We start from the raw sequence: 12,785 nt of genomic DNA, 5'->3' as shown, positions 1-12,785 counted from the left end.
ATTAAATTAGGTGTAAAACAACCTCTGTTATTAACTAATTAAATGACCAGACAATTCCTTTAACATTATAATAAATGAAACAAATTTGTCTAAATGACAGCAACAATTCTGTAAACTGTAGTTTCAGAACAGACAAAGAAACAAAAACAGAAATCCTGAAACTGTCCCTCCCTCTGTTAGAAATCTCCACACAGTGCTCAGAATGGCAGCTACAGAGCTGTAATGTCCAAAATTCCTCCAAACAACACTTTGAGTCACTTTCTGACATGAGATCCTTATTAGAGCTGATGTGATTCTTCCCTCTCTGGCAGACCACCCATAGGTTGAGAGAGCTACTTCGTGCTGCATTCTTCACCTGCATGTTGGGTTGTTGTGCCAACGCCTGGTGGCTGAGCCTTAATAAAGCCTAAACCCTGCCGCGCATCCTCTCTCTGTTCCACAGCTCCCGCTGCTCGTCTGTCTCAAGTGTATCATAATTTACTGTCACAGAGCTCCTCAAACCGGCCACCACACAGAGCGCAGAGGGAGAACACAGACTGAGCGCAGATCACCGTCAAAAAGAAACTATACCAACTTCCCTTCCCCGGAAAAAAAGAGAGAGAGAAAAAACTGGGAGGGAGAAACTGTTTTTCAGAGACTCAAACTCACAGCGGTTCACCCAGCTTTGTTTAGGTTTTCTTTTCTTTTCTTTTTTTTTTCAGAGGGAGAAAAGGAACAGGAAAAATTGCTAGGTGGTTGTCAACAGCTGCAGCTACAGCCGCACCTGGCATCGTGCTACTGGGCTTTGATCACTTGTCGAGTGAAATTCCACCACTGGATTAAAGTGAAGGAGGGGGCAAACCAAGGGTGGGAGGATGAAAAAAACAAAACAAAAACAAACAAAAACAAAACAAAAAAAACCAGAGGACGACGTGCGAGAAACGTAGCCCTGCGTGTTTTGTGCCTTTAATGTTGCGTGTTACAGCTCTGTTGGCTGTAATTAAAATCAGCATGAATTGTTGAATTTGTCTCCAGCTGATCGGCTGTATTTCTGCCCTACCAACATAAACACACACACACACACACACACACACACACACTGCTGAAGCTTCCTGTATGGATCCAGAATGAAACTCAACCAAAGATCAATAAAAGATGGTAAAACTTCAGCCAGGTCCAAGAATAGGTCATAAAAAAACACAAAAAAATGTTTCACTTGTGATGACATTTGACAATTTGATAACAATACAAAAGAACAACCTGGTACTTATCTGTTTATGTACACGGATACACCTGGTATTAATCAGGTATACCTGGAACCTATCTGGTTATGTACATAGTACAATTTATATGTATAGGGTATGTACCTAGTACCTATCTGGTGATGTATATGGTATGCAGTGGGTACAAACCTAGGACTTACCTGATACAATTTAGTAATGTACCTGGTTTGTACCTGGTACTTATTTGGCAGATAGTACATACCAGGCACACACCTTTTTACTTACCTGATACTGGATGATTACATACCAGCTAGTATTTACCTGGTATATCCTTAGTAAGTTCTGATACTTCCCCATTAAGTACCTAGTATGTACTTGTTACTTATGTGAACCAGATATATACATGGTAGGTGTTGGTTATCTACCCTTTAAGTACCCACCACCAAGTTCTCAGTCTGATTGGTGTCAGTATGATCGGTGTCCCCCCTCAGTGGGGGTATCTTGAAAACCCCTCATAAGGAGGCATCCTTGAYTCCCAGCTGACTCCTTTCAATGAGGAGGAGCAGCTCTACTCTGAGTTCTCCTTTAAAACCAGACGGAGAAAACCCGTTTCAGCCGCTTTTATACAGGATCTCATTGTTTCAGTTTCAAACCAGATCTCATGACCAGAGGAGAGAGCTTTACTTCTTCACCACGACAGACCAGAACAACACCCTCATTATTGCAGCTGAGGCCCCTATCCTGATAGTCTTAGATGTGAAAGAAAGTACTWTTACTTTCACATGGCTTCAGTTTTGAACACCTGAAACCTGTCAGCAGCAACAAACTGTTGTGGACTTGTGACCAGTCCATGGTGTACTCCCCTCTGACAGAACAAGACCCRTGTGACCCTGAAAGGAGAGGCAGGTACAGATCAATGAAAGGAAGTCGATCCTGCGTCTCTGGAAGCAGCATATTATTTTTTGATCATGAACCATGTTTTTTCATCACTGTTGCAGAACTCTTTTTGTCAGCGGATATCTTCTCTTTGTTTTTGCACTGACTTCACCCTGAAGCCTTGCTGTGGACCTGCGGAGCACCAGTTAACTCTTCAAACACACCCGGACATCCCAGCTAAACTGTTAGCGTTACCGAGTTAACACCTACCGTGGGAGTTGTGACGGAACACCGTTGTTCTGAACGGTGGGAGCGACCTTGATTGCAACACCAGGAATTCGCTCTGCTTGACAGCTGGCTCCTCTGCGTGCCCTTGACTTAGCATGTGGTAATGCTGTCAGAGATTTAAAGGGAAGAGAGCTGCTGGCATGCTAATCTRTGCTATGTTTGCCACAAGAGGAGCAGTCCGCGGCGTTCACAGGGAGGTGCTGACAGTCGTCCTGCCAGTTGTTCCGTCCTGCACAGCGGGGCCGGACTGGGAGATGAAAGGGAGCAGATTTCCCAGGTTGCTGTGGACAACTACAGCAAATGCTTAAATAGATTAGGAGTGGTATTCATGGCAGCTGCTTTGGCTGTTATTTCATCACAGGGGTCCCCCAGCGTGGGACATATACACCACAATAATGTAGAACCACATAAACTGCAGATCTGAACATGAGGGTTTGGGTGTAAATCAAGTCACATTTTTGTCTTTGTAGAAATACCCCTCATTAAAATCATGACCATGATTTTAATTAAGAGCAGTCTGTGAGTTCCTGAACGCCAAGTTGTTCAAAATAGTTCAGTCATCAAAATATACACAGAAAACACACAAGGAGTCATAATTTTATTTTGGCCAGTTAAAGACTAACTGACTTTTATTAGGAGGATAATATTGAATGATTAATGAGTAATTACAAAAATTAAACAATAAATGAGCTCTCGGTATAACACAATTAATTTTCTACTTTTCTAAGCAGGTGAACTAATTAATTAAGCAGTTTGTCTAACAGTTTTAACTAGGTAAAAGCAGGTTATTTTATATACATTCAGGATTCTGTGTGTGTGTATTTGTGAATGTGAGAGACAGAGAGGGAGAGAGAAGAGACAAAGGAGGTAAACGTGAGGTAAAGTTATTTTTTATTTAACTGTTACATTTTAATTGTATTTATTTATTTATTGGTCCATTTATATATTTCTGCTTTCATTTTATGTCAGTTTCTGTCCTCCATATGACCCTCATGAAGAAATGACCAAAAACRACTTTTTCCTCGGCCCTGTCCACTCAGAACTGTTTTTAGAAATGAAAAACATCCCAGAACACTAAAATAACTGCACCGGGTCTTTAAACATGAGAAGAAACAGACAAAGATGCAAATCTGATTATTTTAAAGRAAATCCTTTCTGGTGACTGACAATAAAGCAAAACTTTTGCTTCAGAAATATTTGGTTTAACCAGCAGATGGCAGCAATTCTGCATCATTCTTTAAAAATCAGAAACATTAAAAATGTTCATGGTGTTGTCGTGTTTCTCTCACATGAATAATTTCCAGTTTTAGTTCCTGAGGAATGTGCAAACTTTCTGTGAAGTGACTGATTGGTTGACTGATGCAGCTTTTTACAGAACAATTTATGCAAACATGTAAAAGTTGTTCTGAACACTGTTTTTATAAGTAAATCTGGCAGCTTTTCGTCCTGATCAATCAACAGTYTTGGAAAGACTTCAACAAACGTCTCTCTTCAAATCCAGCATGTATCGAAAGCATCACCTGTAAAGAACTTTGTTTTGTTTTCTGTTTTGTTCTGATAGATTCGGTTCTGTTTACTGTAATATATTGCCTTTTGTCTTTGCTCTGCATTGTGAGAAAAGTCCTCACAGCAAACAAGCACTTCACCCTCTGAGCTCACCAGAAGGTTTTGTTTTTCAGACGTGTGTTTGTGTTTTTGTTTGGACTTCATACATATGCAGTCGTGTCGGGGTGTGGCAGCTTCTGAAAGGCCTTTCCTCCACGCTTTGCTTCCATGGGAACCTGCAACAGCTAATCCTGCACACAGGAGARGGCTTCTCCAAACAAATCATCCAGTTCTAAGACCCATGCTCCTCAAGTGGGCTCTCTTTGCCAAGTCCCACCATATAAGACAAAAAAAGAGACCCCACCACTGCCGCTTTTTTTCCATATGCTACACATAAAACAGCTACCTACTGTGAGGCAAATCCCCCCGTCTGTATCTTTTCTTCCATGAGCAGGAGAAGGAGAAAGGAATGGGGTGTGGATAAGCCCGAGCAGCGGGGGACTGTCAAGCTGAAGGACTCAGATGACCCGCTTRAGAAGAAGGGCTGAGCTGGAATAATGGCTGCTCATGAAGGGGTCGTTGTTTGAGGATAAATCCACGGATTTTCATACTTTGATGTTTTTTTTCTCCTGTTATTCTTCATTAGTTATCACAGGCTGTACCAAGTAGAAACTATTGGATTTATTTACAAAACTGATCCATATCAAACTCTGATTAGTCAATAAATGTATTTAGTTTTTGCAGGTTTGCACGTTTTGTCTTATCATAATTTTTATTAACCTTTGACTCCTGTTCGTTTGTTGTGTTTGTCACACATGACAAACACAATTTGAGTTTTTATACATTTATACAATTTGTTAGAATTTATAAGAAATCCACATCAGATTCTCACCTTCCTGTCTGGCAGCATTTTCAGTCTGGTTGAGTTTTCTTCTWAACTTGTTTTTTTAGTTTGAGAATCTCTCTTTTTTTCTTCTTCTTCAGGGATCCAGATTTTTTGGGCTCAGTTCACCCTCAGTTTCCCTTTCTTCCCGCCTCAGGACTACAGATGTAAATTAGCAACTATGTTATAATCTGGCTRATTTACAGTCCATACAGAAGTATAAGAATGTTCATTAATGTGCACTGTCCTGATTAAATAAAGAATAAAAATAAAAATAAAATAAAAGAGACAAATCTTTCAGCTCTCAAATGACTCGAGCTGTTTGACAAACATCTTGTCTGTCTGTAAAATCTCATCGGTTTCTACCTGATTGCATTCATTTCCCCTTAAAACATCAGAATTGTTACTTTTTAAAAATATTTTACTAGAGATCTAAAAAGTCAAATTCTTATTCTTAAATTCTTAAGTAATTCAGTTTTTTTTGCTGCATGTCTAATTTATTGTTAGATTTTGAAGAGAATAAACGATGATTGTCTGTGTTCAGGGTGTCCACTGGGTGGTGCTGTTGTCCAARAACATCCATGTTCTGATGTTCCACAATGTTCAGGATGCTAGTTCAACTCCACCGACCGACAACAATTTGAAACTATGGCAATATAAGAGTGAAGGATTTTCCAACAGATGTTCAGTTTGTTATTTTACAGATAATAATATTACTAATATTAATAATATAATATTACTGATTCTGTGATGTCCAGAGATCAGACACAAACACAAACTGTCTGCACTTCCACAACAGTCCAGTTCTACTCTGTTCTATWTCTTTACACATGGAGTACCATAAATTGTCCTTACATTATTAGTACAAGAAGTATTCATAATGTTGTCTTCTGTGTTAAAACAGTTTGATTTGCTATAAATACTAATTATAACTAAATATAAATACCCAAAACTGGAAATAAAGACRACAACAAGCACAACTGAAACTGCATCTACTGTAGCACTATCCCAAGCTATTCTTTTATTTGCTTTTTCATGACGTATTAGTTTAAATAAATATGATATTGGTCTGTGAGAGAATATTAAAATACCTGAAAAAAAAAAAAACCACTCATGAGAAGATGTAAACACAACCCAGAAAGTTGATCTAGCAACCTTCTTCTTTAGAGGCAACATGTTGCTCTACCAACTGTGCCACTGTGCTGCCTAATTTTATATTTATTATATCATTATTTTAATTATTTAATTAACTATAGATTGAATTAAAATATGAATATAACCTCGAGAACCTCCATCTTCATATGAAAACATTGGTTTTAGGCTGGTTCTTTTATTCAGAGAAAAGAGGTTTAAATTATTTTATTAGTTTTTATTTTAAACAAAAATAAATTAATGTTTTTAACTCCTAATTGTTGAAGAACAATGTTTGTTTTTTATATTTATGAGGTTCTGTTATACATAAATAGCTAGGGGAATTGAAAAAGGAAAACGCTGGGTACTCAAGAGGYTAAAACTATGGGGGCCCATGACGGCCCTGCTTTAGGCCCTTGAGTAAGGCCCTTAATTCACAAGCATTAAACTGAAACCATCAGAAAATATCAGGGTGTTTTTATGTCGTTGCCTCAGATTGTAAAGAAAAAAATGTCTTATAAAGAAAAGTTCAGACTCTTTCGTTGCTCAGCACTTTAACACTTTGTTGCAACTTGTGATCGGCTCTGAACAAGTTCTAAAATAACTTCTTCTTCTCAGGCTGTGGTCAAACTCGACAAATTTGACACTTTTATAAACTTCTCTTTTTTAGACTCCTCGTATTTCATCAGCAACATGAGGTGAGTTTGATTCTTTGCTTGATTCTTCATGTTACTATTTAGGTTTTATGCTTTTTAGTCGCTGCTGCTGATTTATTTTCTGTTGGCTTTTTTTCCAGCTTGTAGCTTCTGGAGGTTTGACATTTCTGTTACATGGGTATCCATGTGTCTCTTTACAGGTAGAGACCTCACCTGCAACCATCTGCAGGTGTGAGCAGCTCCTAAATGAGTCACACCCTTCCTCTGCTGCAGGTGGCCGGAGTGCAGCTTGGCTGGTGGTCTCCCTGCACAACTTGTTTTAGTGTTAATAAACTGCTACTTCAAATGTTATATGCATAAAGTACAATAATATATAAATGTGTGAATAATAAAGTTAAAAAGCACTTCATAAAAGGAAAAGTTCAAATGTATCATCTGTGAAATGTTCACAGCTTTTCAGGGCTTAACATTAGAAATGTAGAATATTTTTACTTTATTCTAACAAACTAACAGATTAAAAAAACAGTAAATTTAAAATAAAAAGCAAAACTTAATATTTTTATGTTTTTATTACCACTGTGTATGCATTTGTGAGAATAGTTATCTTAGTTTTACAGCAAATGTTCAGGGTTGTCCTTCAAAATGGTCTAAAACCTGATTTAAAGTGAAAATTAAGTTTAGAAATGTGAAACTGCATAGTTGTTATGTTCTTCCTGATCTGCATTTGGGTCTCTGCATGTAGCTGATCCTTAAATCTGCTTCTAAAGCTTTCTAACAGTTGTTACATACAGTATTTTGTTTCACCAGTACAGTTTACATCAATTGCAGTTTTCTACTGTCATCAAAGTATTTTAAGTTTTCATGTATATCAAAGGGATGTACATCACACAGTGACTTATAATTCTTATAAAACAGATTTTTGTATAAATAATATGTARAGATGTGAAAAGATTAAAAAAAGACACTGGGTTTGTCTTTGTTGATGCTTTATTGCAAGATTTTTTAAAATAATGAGCAAGAAAAGTGTAGTACAAAAAGCTTTGTTTTAGGGGAAATCTGAGTAGAATTTACATGTTCTCTCCATGCATGCATGGGTGTTCTCCTACCAACCAAAATCATGAGGCTTACTGCTCTAAACTGTCCCTTGGTGTGAATGACAGAGTGAATAGTTCTTTATCTCTTTGGCTATGTTCACATTGCAGGAATCAAACCAATCCATCTAATAATGACACTAACCTGGAGTCATGCTGTTCTGTAGCTGCACACGTCTTCAGCTACAGAACAMRCMGYWMMRRWYMTMSRTTMMMMTTTTTTTTTTTAATTTTACATGTCCTGGATGACTGAGAGTTTCCAGAAATACTGTATATGGCACYTCTACCTCTGACCATATCGATGCTAAAGTTACTGCATCAACTCTACTTCCAACATGTCYCACCGGTTTCATAAATAAAAAGTTGCACCGGAGCATCTGGTCAGAGGCAGGTTCAGTTATAAACACTGAACTAAATAAATGCGTCAGATTATTATTTATTTTCTGCTCTGATTGAGCAACAAACTCAGACTCGACATGCTAAAATGTAGCATTTATATTCATGTCTGTAAACAGCGAGCTGAATGYGTCGTCACAACATTTTCTGCACATGTGGGTCACATCAGTGCTGCGGAAAGTTCACACTGGAGTCTGATGGAGGTCACGTTTATTATGTGAAGGTCCTCGCAAAAAAATAGCAGATTTTTGCAAAAATTTGATTTGAGCATTAAGACCTGCCATGTGAATATGGTCCTGTGGTGTTGCCCCTCACTCAGTGACTGCTGGACATGGGCACCAGTGAGCCCAGAATATATTGGATGAAGGAAATCATTTTTCTACTTAAGTACAAATCGGAATCTTTTAAAGGCAAAAATTCAAGGAAAGGAAGCTACAAACTACAAGCAAAAAAAGTTAAATGGATATCTCATTTCATCAGAACATCTCACAGCTGGTCTGAAGCTGACTGATCAGTTGATTTATCAAACTGCTTCCCTGAATCTCCGACCAGGACCCCGTTTCTGGTGTAGAAAACTTGGGCCAAAGACGGACTCATGGGGGAGGGCGTGTACACATCACACCTGCTGCCGCCGAGGCTCGGTGCACACTGCACCTCGTATGAAAAGAAAAAGGTGCCATGCTCAAACGTGCAGCTATCTGACACTTTCCCTTCATGGAGATCAACCAAACACTCACCAAGCAGATCACTGTCCCAGTATGAATCCTCATCGTAAACACTGAATGTAAGTTTATTCTTCATGTTGATAACAATGGGTCCAAATTCAAATTTTTCGRGCCATTGTGGGTCGTCATCATCAGATATGATGTCGGTATACTTAGTCTGGTCACCGTATTTCACCTGCACTGAAGCGTCTGTCTGACTCCACACATCACCATACAGATTATTTGCAGAAAGTTTGAACACCTTTAACGTTGCAAGACCTTTCCCAGCAGGACAGCAGTTTGGGTTGACATTCTGGTTACTGTTGCACACACAGGCACATGGATCTCTTTTGTTGGTTCTGTGTCCGATCTGACAGGGTTCAGAACATTGTTTCAACACACCGTTCTTTTTAATGTACTGCTCTACTTCTTGTTTTAAACCATTACGAGCAAGATGGTTGTTAGGCAGTATGGTGTGCAGGGGCTTCAAGTTGTACTGGACCACATCAGGTGTATATTTAAGGGAGTTCAGCCACTTTTTATTCGCATCAGTGTTTGAACCATCTTGAAAGAACACAACATCGTGCTCATTTCCACCTGTAACTTCTATGATTCGCTCACTGAACTCAGAGCTGAAACTTTGACCATGGGCTAAATTCTTTTTCTTTGCCTGACAGTGTTGGTACATYGCCTTGATGCTAGCTGTACTTGCAATGGTGGCCGAAGCCTCTACTGACAAACAATCACTAACGTCTGTTGCTGTCAGCCCACTCATGGTTGCCAAACAAGTCTTGAAAGAAGTTATTGCTTTTATTCCTCCCCCTAGAGACACCTGTGTGATGTAATGTGTACCATAAGTGTCAATCAGGTTACGATATAGAGGGGCCTTTGCAAAAGAGTAGGGAGGAAGGGAGTTCACAGCTGATAGAAAGTCATGGCTCATGGGAGGATTTGTTGTCAGCCTGTAGCTGTGGAGCATATAAAGCAGAAAAAGGAGATAATGAATGTCAGTGTCTTATATTGAGCATATTATTAGAGTATAGAAGTCTGATGAGCTTATTTTAAACTAAAGGGAGAAGAAGGAATAAGACTTATGTTTTTAATAAATGCTATAGTTTTTTTCAGCTTGTTTTTTTATCTACTTTATGCCTCTAACTAGTCATAATACTCACCGATAAAAGCTACAGTCAACAGAATGGCGAACAAACATGTAGCGGTCTTGTTTAGACTTCGTCATCCCAAACTGAGATGCCCTGGAGTGTGAACCTCCAAAGGACGCACCAACAGTAGCTGTAGGATCTACTGGAATTTCTAGACCAAGCTTCCAGTCATTGGACACAGATGATGTGGAATCATTGACCAGACTTTCAACAGAATCGTACAGCACACTGGCCACCTTCGTGGTGCACTTCGGTAAGGGTCTCCAGTCCACCACAGCAGCCGGGACCTTCTGGTTCTCCATCATGTAGCTGTTTGTGTACATTCTGCAGGTGCCGTTTCCAAGGTTCCATGTTTCGGTGTCGATGACGTAGGCCCCTTTCCTCTCCATTGTYACGATGTCGAAGCCTTCTCCACCCAGGTTGTACCCTGGGACAAAGTGGGCCTGTTTACATTCCTGTGGTGAACCGGGGAAGCTGACTGTGGATGAGAAGCCCAGAGGACTCCATGCCCAGAACAGGAGCATGAGCTGCCATGTGAGTCCCATCTGTGAGGGTAAAAGCAATCAGAGATCAAAACCAAAATCAGCTTCACATTAAACGTTATTTTTACCTATTTACTTTTCAAGAAATAATACATCTGTACAGATATTTTTAATAAATAAACAGGTGCTTCTTGATACTTTTCACAAAAAATAATTTCCCATAAATCTTTAATTTGGTCACCAATAGAACTCATWAACAAAAAATCATCAAAATGAATGAATAACAAAGTGTCTCCTGACGCCAACAAAAATTTAATTTTCATTCAAAGTTTTACTGAAATGAAAACAATTGTCGCTGTCAGGAAAGAGAAGACTTACCCTCATTTTCAACAGCAACCTCTGCTGAGTTGCTCCTAAAAAATCAACTTATGTTGGGTTGGTTGATGTGGAGGTGGAGTCAACAGTTCACACATTTGATTACAATTAGTTTCATCAACCCCTCTATTTTTATCGTCTGCTGAAAGGCAGTGCAACTTTCTGTACATTACATGCAAAGAAATAATGTCTCTCCTGAAGGACAATTAAAAATAATCCACAAGTTTTAACACTGAGACCACGTCTGGTGGTTTCAGTGGTAACACTTGTGGGTCATCTTCTCAGTTTGGAGAAAGAAATATGGTCTTATATGGAAAAGTTCAAACTCTTTAGTTGCCCACCACTTTAGCACTTTGTTTCAACTTGTGATCAGCTCAGAACACGCTCTTGTCAAACTTCACAAACCATAATTTGGCACTGACTCTTCATGCTTAATCTGCAACCARGAACTGAGTTTGATTATTTTGCTTGATGATGCTTGTTATCATTTAAGTTTCATGTGTTTTAGTTGCTGCTGAGGATTTATTTTGTGTTTTTTTTCTGCTTGTTGCTTCTGTTGGTTTGATATTTGTGAAGTCATGAAAAATATTTTAAAAATCATGGAAGTCCTTGGACTTTGTAAATGTGTCATCTGATCTGTGGCCGTATGTTTTGGACACTCAGATGAAGAGAAGAGCTGAGCTGTCAACCGATCACCAGCTGGTAGTGAGTTGGATCAGACYGTGGGGGGAGATGCTGGATAGACCCGGAAGACCCAAACATGTAATGAGGGTTTGCTGGAAACGRCTGCAGAGGAACTCATCAAACAAATCTTCAGCTCACTCCTCAGAGACAACTTCAACAACATCCCAGCTGAGGCGGGGGATATTGAGTCCAAGTCAGCCATGTTACGCGCCTCAATTGTTGAAGCGGCTGCCTTGAGCTGTGGCCGCAAGGTTGTCGGTGCTTCTTGTGATGGCCATCCTCAAACTTGGTAGTGGACACCCTGGGTAAGGGAGGCTGTCAAGCTGAAGAAGGAGTCCTATCCGGCCTTGTTGGCTGGTAGGACTGCAGAGGCAGCTGAGGAYTATTGGCAGGCCAAGTGGGCCGCAGTCTTGGCCATTGCTGAGGCAAAAGCTCGGATATGGGAGGAATTTGGTGAGGCCTTGGACAACGATCCTTGATCGGCTCTAACAAGATTCTGGAAAGACATCCTGTGGCTCAGGCATGGGAAACAGCGCTTCCCTAACACTGCACTCAGTGAAGGTGGGGTGCTGTTGACCTCAAKCAGTGATGTCATCAGGAGGTGGAAGGAATACTTCTTGTACCTTCTCAATCCCACCAGCACGTCTTCTATGGAAGAAGAAGAGTCTGAGGACTTTGGGGTTAGTCCGTCCATAACTGGGGACTGAGGTCTCTGAGGTAGTTAAAAAACTCCATGGGAGCTCTAGGGATGGATGAGATCCGTCCTGATTTCCTCAAGACTCTGAATGTGGGGCTGTCTTGGTTGAAATGCCTTTGCAACATCTCATCTCATGGACATTGAGGGCAGTGCCACTGTATTGGCAGACTGGGTTGGTGGTTCCCCTTTTCAAAAAAGGGGATCAGAGGGTGTGTTCCAGTTACAGGACCATCACTCTCCTTAGCCTCCCTGTAAGGTCTTTTCAGGGATACTGGAGAAGAGAGTCTGATCAATAGTCAAACCTCCTATTCTGGAGGAACAACGCAGGTTCTGTCCAGGCTATAGAACATTGGACCAACTCTTTACCCTCACTAGGATCCTCGAGGAGTCATGGGAGTTTGCTAATCCAGTTTACATGTGTTTTGTGGACTTGGAGAAMGCACTTATTTTTTGCAAATAGCCTTTGCATGTGTTCACACTTACAGCGGGTAAAATTAGTATTGAACACGTCACCATTTTTCTCAGTAAATATATTACTAGAGGTGCTAATGACATGAAATTTTCACCAGATGTCGGTAACAACCCAAGTGATGTCCTGATGCATCTCAGTAATCC

General features: G+C 39.9%; 1 protein-coding gene across 1 annotated transcript; it reads right to left on the bottom strand.

Moving 5' to 3' along the window:
* Positions 1–8,213: 8,213 nt before the first annotated feature.
* On the bottom strand, positions 8,214–10,798 carry LOC106524646 (perforin-1-like). The gene is made up of 3 exons (XM_014018538.1): positions 10,793–10,798; positions 9,945–10,477; positions 8,214–9,740 (listed from the first exon to the last, which is right to left on the bottom strand). Exons 1-3 carry the CDS (start codon positions 10,796–10,798, stop codon positions 8,555–8,557), a joined length of 1,725 nt encoding a protein of 574 aa, XP_013873992.1. The 3' UTR covers positions 8,214–8,554.
* Between the last annotated feature and the right edge of the window lie 1,987 nt (positions 10,799–12,785).

Source organism: Austrofundulus limnaeus, unplaced genomic scaffold (genome assembly GCF_001266775.1).
Source record: "Austrofundulus limnaeus strain Quisiro unplaced genomic scaffold, Austrofundulus_limnaeus-1.0 Scaffold194, whole genome shotgun sequence".
Classification (NCBI taxonomy): Eukaryota; Metazoa; Chordata; class Actinopteri; order Cyprinodontiformes; family Rivulidae; genus Austrofundulus; species Austrofundulus limnaeus.
This window is presented reverse-complemented; position numbering and strand designations above follow the sequence as displayed.